This window comes from Saimiri boliviensis, chromosome X (genome assembly GCF_048565385.1).
Source record: "Saimiri boliviensis isolate mSaiBol1 chromosome X, mSaiBol1.pri, whole genome shotgun sequence".
In the NCBI taxonomy this organism is placed as follows: Eukaryota; Metazoa; Chordata; class Mammalia; order Primates; family Cebidae; genus Saimiri; species Saimiri boliviensis.
Genome location: NC_133470.1, coordinates 86,158,807 through 86,162,085, shown reverse-complemented (window position 1 = coordinate 86,162,085; position 3,279 = coordinate 86,158,807). Strand labels below are relative to the sequence as shown.

The window sequence follows — 3,279 nt, the reverse complement described above, 5'->3', positions numbered from 1 at the left end:
TCTACTAAAAACAAACAAACAAACAAAAATTAGCCAGGTGTGATGGCATGCACCTGTAATCCCAGCTACTTGGGAGGCTGAGGCAGGTAAATCGCTTGTACCAAGGAGACAGAAGCTGCAGTGAACCAAGACTGCGCCACTGCACTCCTGCATGGGTGACAGAGTGAGACTCTGAAAAAAAAAATAAAAAAATAAAAAAATAAAATAAAATAAAATAAAATACCAAGAAAAGCAAAGAAGTCCCCAAGCTATCCAAAGAGAACAGTAAGACAAAGATGTTAGGCACTGTATTTTCCTCAGCCTCAGCCTGGCCCTGGACTACATACATCATTGGCTTCTCTTGTCATTTGTTTTCATAAATTTAAAAAAAAATGACATATAATTGTAGATATTTATGAAGTACACTTTGATGTTTAGATTCATGTGTATGCAGTATAATAAATCAGGTAGTGTATCCATCACCTCATGCATTTATCACTTCTTTGTGGTAACAATATTGAAAAGCCTTCCTTCTAGCTGTTTTGTAATATATAATATCTTAATGTAACTACAGTCATCCTACTGTGCAATAGAAAGCTAGAACTTATTCCTCCTATTTAATCGTAGTTTTCCATGTTGGCTAATCACTTCAGAGCCCATCTTCTCCTTCCTCTCCCCAATCTCTGGTAACTACTGATCTACTCTCTACTTCCACAATATCAACTTTTTTTTAAGACTCCACATATGAGTGACATAATGTGGTATTTGGCTTCCCTTTTAAAACACAGTGAAAAGTCTATCTGACTTTATTCAGGATAGGAGAAGCTGGTTGTAGCACTAGAACTTGCACTGGCCGTGGCAGTAGTATCATCTGTGGTGGCAATAATGGCCTTAGCTCTCTCTTCTTCATCTTTCAAAGCCTCCTCATACCACAGTGGGAAGGATCTGGGATCACTCCCATTTACCTTGGCCAAAAATTTCAGGAGGCTCATCTTCCTAATTTCAGTGTGGGCCCTGGGACCCCACAGGAATTCGTACTGTGCAGGATCACTGCCGGGCACCTGCCGGTACTCCAGGTAGTTTTCTTGCACCCAATCTTGGGTAAGCAGCTTCCTGGGCTCCCCATAAATGAAGTGTTCCATCCCATCATACAGCCCCATCATATTCAGTGCTTCCCAAATGACATTCTCAGAGGCACGGTAGCCCTCTGTGAAGATTATGCTTAGGATAAATATGAGAATGCCAGTCTTGGGCATACTCTGGACATCACTCAGCATCCCATCATAAGTAAGGCCCAGGGAGATGACAAGGACAAAGGATTGGCCAGTGGGGTCTACTTCCTTTACATCAAGACCAAAGACCAGCTGCATGCACTCAGAGGCCTCACTGAACATCACAGGCAAATGGTCTTCATAATTTTTTAGGACATTTTCCAGTATTTCTGCCTTTGTGATTGGCTCTTTCATTTGATACTTGAAGAGCAGGAACTGCACCAAATTCGTCACCTTTTCATCTATCTCGCTTCTGGGTAAAGACTCAGTGTCTGGCAGGGCCTGTAGGGTGCTTGGATTCTCCTTCTTTTGGTTGCTAGAGCCCTCATCAGATTGGCTTAATGGAAGGGAGGCAATGACCGAGGGGGAGGAGCAGGCTATCTGAGCACTCTGGGAAGGATCTGATGTCTCATCATCAGCAGAAATTTCCTCTGGGGTGCTTGATATTAGAGGATAGCAGGAGGAGGAGGAGGAGGGAGAGGCGGAGGAGGGAAAAGAGGATGGAAAAGAGGAGGAGCAGGTAGAAGTGGATGAGGAAGCATCCTCCTCCACAGCCCGGGGAGCCTGTGCACCCTCAAGGCCCTGTGTCTCACTTTGGGATTGAAGGTCTTCTTCGGGCATGAGACGCCGACGTTTTGGAGGTGGAGGCATGATAACTCTGATCAGTGTAGCAGGTGGCAGTGTGGACAGGAGTTGAGTGATGGGGATCCACAGGCCTGGGGAGAGAGGGAGGATGTATGTGGCCACTGAGAACCACAGCTGAGAACCACACTCTGGAGGTTCTAACAAAGGCCAACTTACAGGTCTCCTTCGGTGCTGCTCTGTGGCGTTCCACAGCTCTTGACCTCTTGGTCTCCCTGTTCCTGAGAATCTGAAGAAGGAAGCAAGAGACGGCTCCTCAGGATGCAGCCAGCAGAGGCCACAGCTCCAGGACTGGCAGTAGGGTAGGTGGAATTGGTGCAGTGGGGTCCACTTTGTTATGGAGCAGTGGGGTCCTTGGTGCACATTCAGGTCATGCACCTCACCTTGACGCCTGGCACTGTCTGGGCCCTCTCTGTTCTGTGATCTGATAACACTGTCTTAGAACAAGGCCTCACCTCACAGTCCCTGGAGCTCCTGAAAAAGAAACTGAGGGGCCCTCAGGGTTCAGGCTGCAAGCACAGCCCCAGCCTCCGAGTGCTGTCAGGAGGATGGGCTGGACTCTGTGAGTTCCCCACTACTCTGGAGTGGATAGCCCCCTCTGTGTTCACACAAGGCTCTTACCGTTCTCCTGGAAGAGCCTGGACCCTTCCCCTTTGCTGACCTAAGAAATTCTCAGATCAAAAGCTCACATCCCCGATACAAAATAGAAGACATGAGGGGACCCACATCTGGTGGAGCCACAACTAAGGAGGTCCTCCCAGAAAGGACAGCAAGGGGTGACCATATTCAGCTGAGTCCATGTGTCCTGGGTGAGGAGCCTGCTTGGTCCTCATCCGGATGCCTGATAGGGCCTGGGACCCTCCCTTTGTTGACCTGAGGCCACGTCCCTAAACCAATGCCCTGTCTCCAGAAGACATGGAAAGGGGAAGTGAGGGGAGTCCATCTACCCATAGTTCCCTGTGAATTCCCATGGCTGACAGAAGGGGCAGGGTGGGGTTGAGTCCTGTGTGTTTGGAGAATGGGGTCCCCTCAGTCCTCACCTTGACTTCTGGCAGGGTCTGGGACCCTCCCTCTGCTGACCTGAGTGCAGCCCCCTTAGACCAACACCTCTCCCTCCCAGAGACCAATTGTCCTTGTACAAGACGGGGGGCCTCAGCCAACAGCCCTGACTAGGTTCTCCAGAGTGACAGTAGGGTCATGGCAGATTTTTGTGGGGTCTCCATCTGTGTTATGGCTTGGGGATACCCTCAAATTTCCCTCAGTTTCCTTACCTGAACTCTTGTCAGATCCTGCCACCCACTGTGTCTGTGAAACAGAGGGGCTCCCTGTGTTGACCTGAGTCACGCTTTGAGAGCAAGGTTCTCACCTCCCTGAGATCCTAAAACAA

At 48.8% G+C, this 3,279-nt stretch overlaps 1 protein-coding gene across 1 annotated transcript; it reads right to left on the bottom strand.

Moving 5' to 3' along the window:
• Positions 1-785: 785 nt before the first annotated feature.
• On the bottom strand, positions 786-1,901 carry MAGEA10 (MAGE family member A10). Its single transcript, XM_010331269.3, has one exon. The coding sequence runs from the start codon at positions 1,899-1,901 to the stop codon at positions 786-788; it is 1,116 nt and encodes a 371-aa protein (XP_010329571.1).
• Between the last annotated feature and the right edge of the window lie 1,378 nt (positions 1,902-3,279).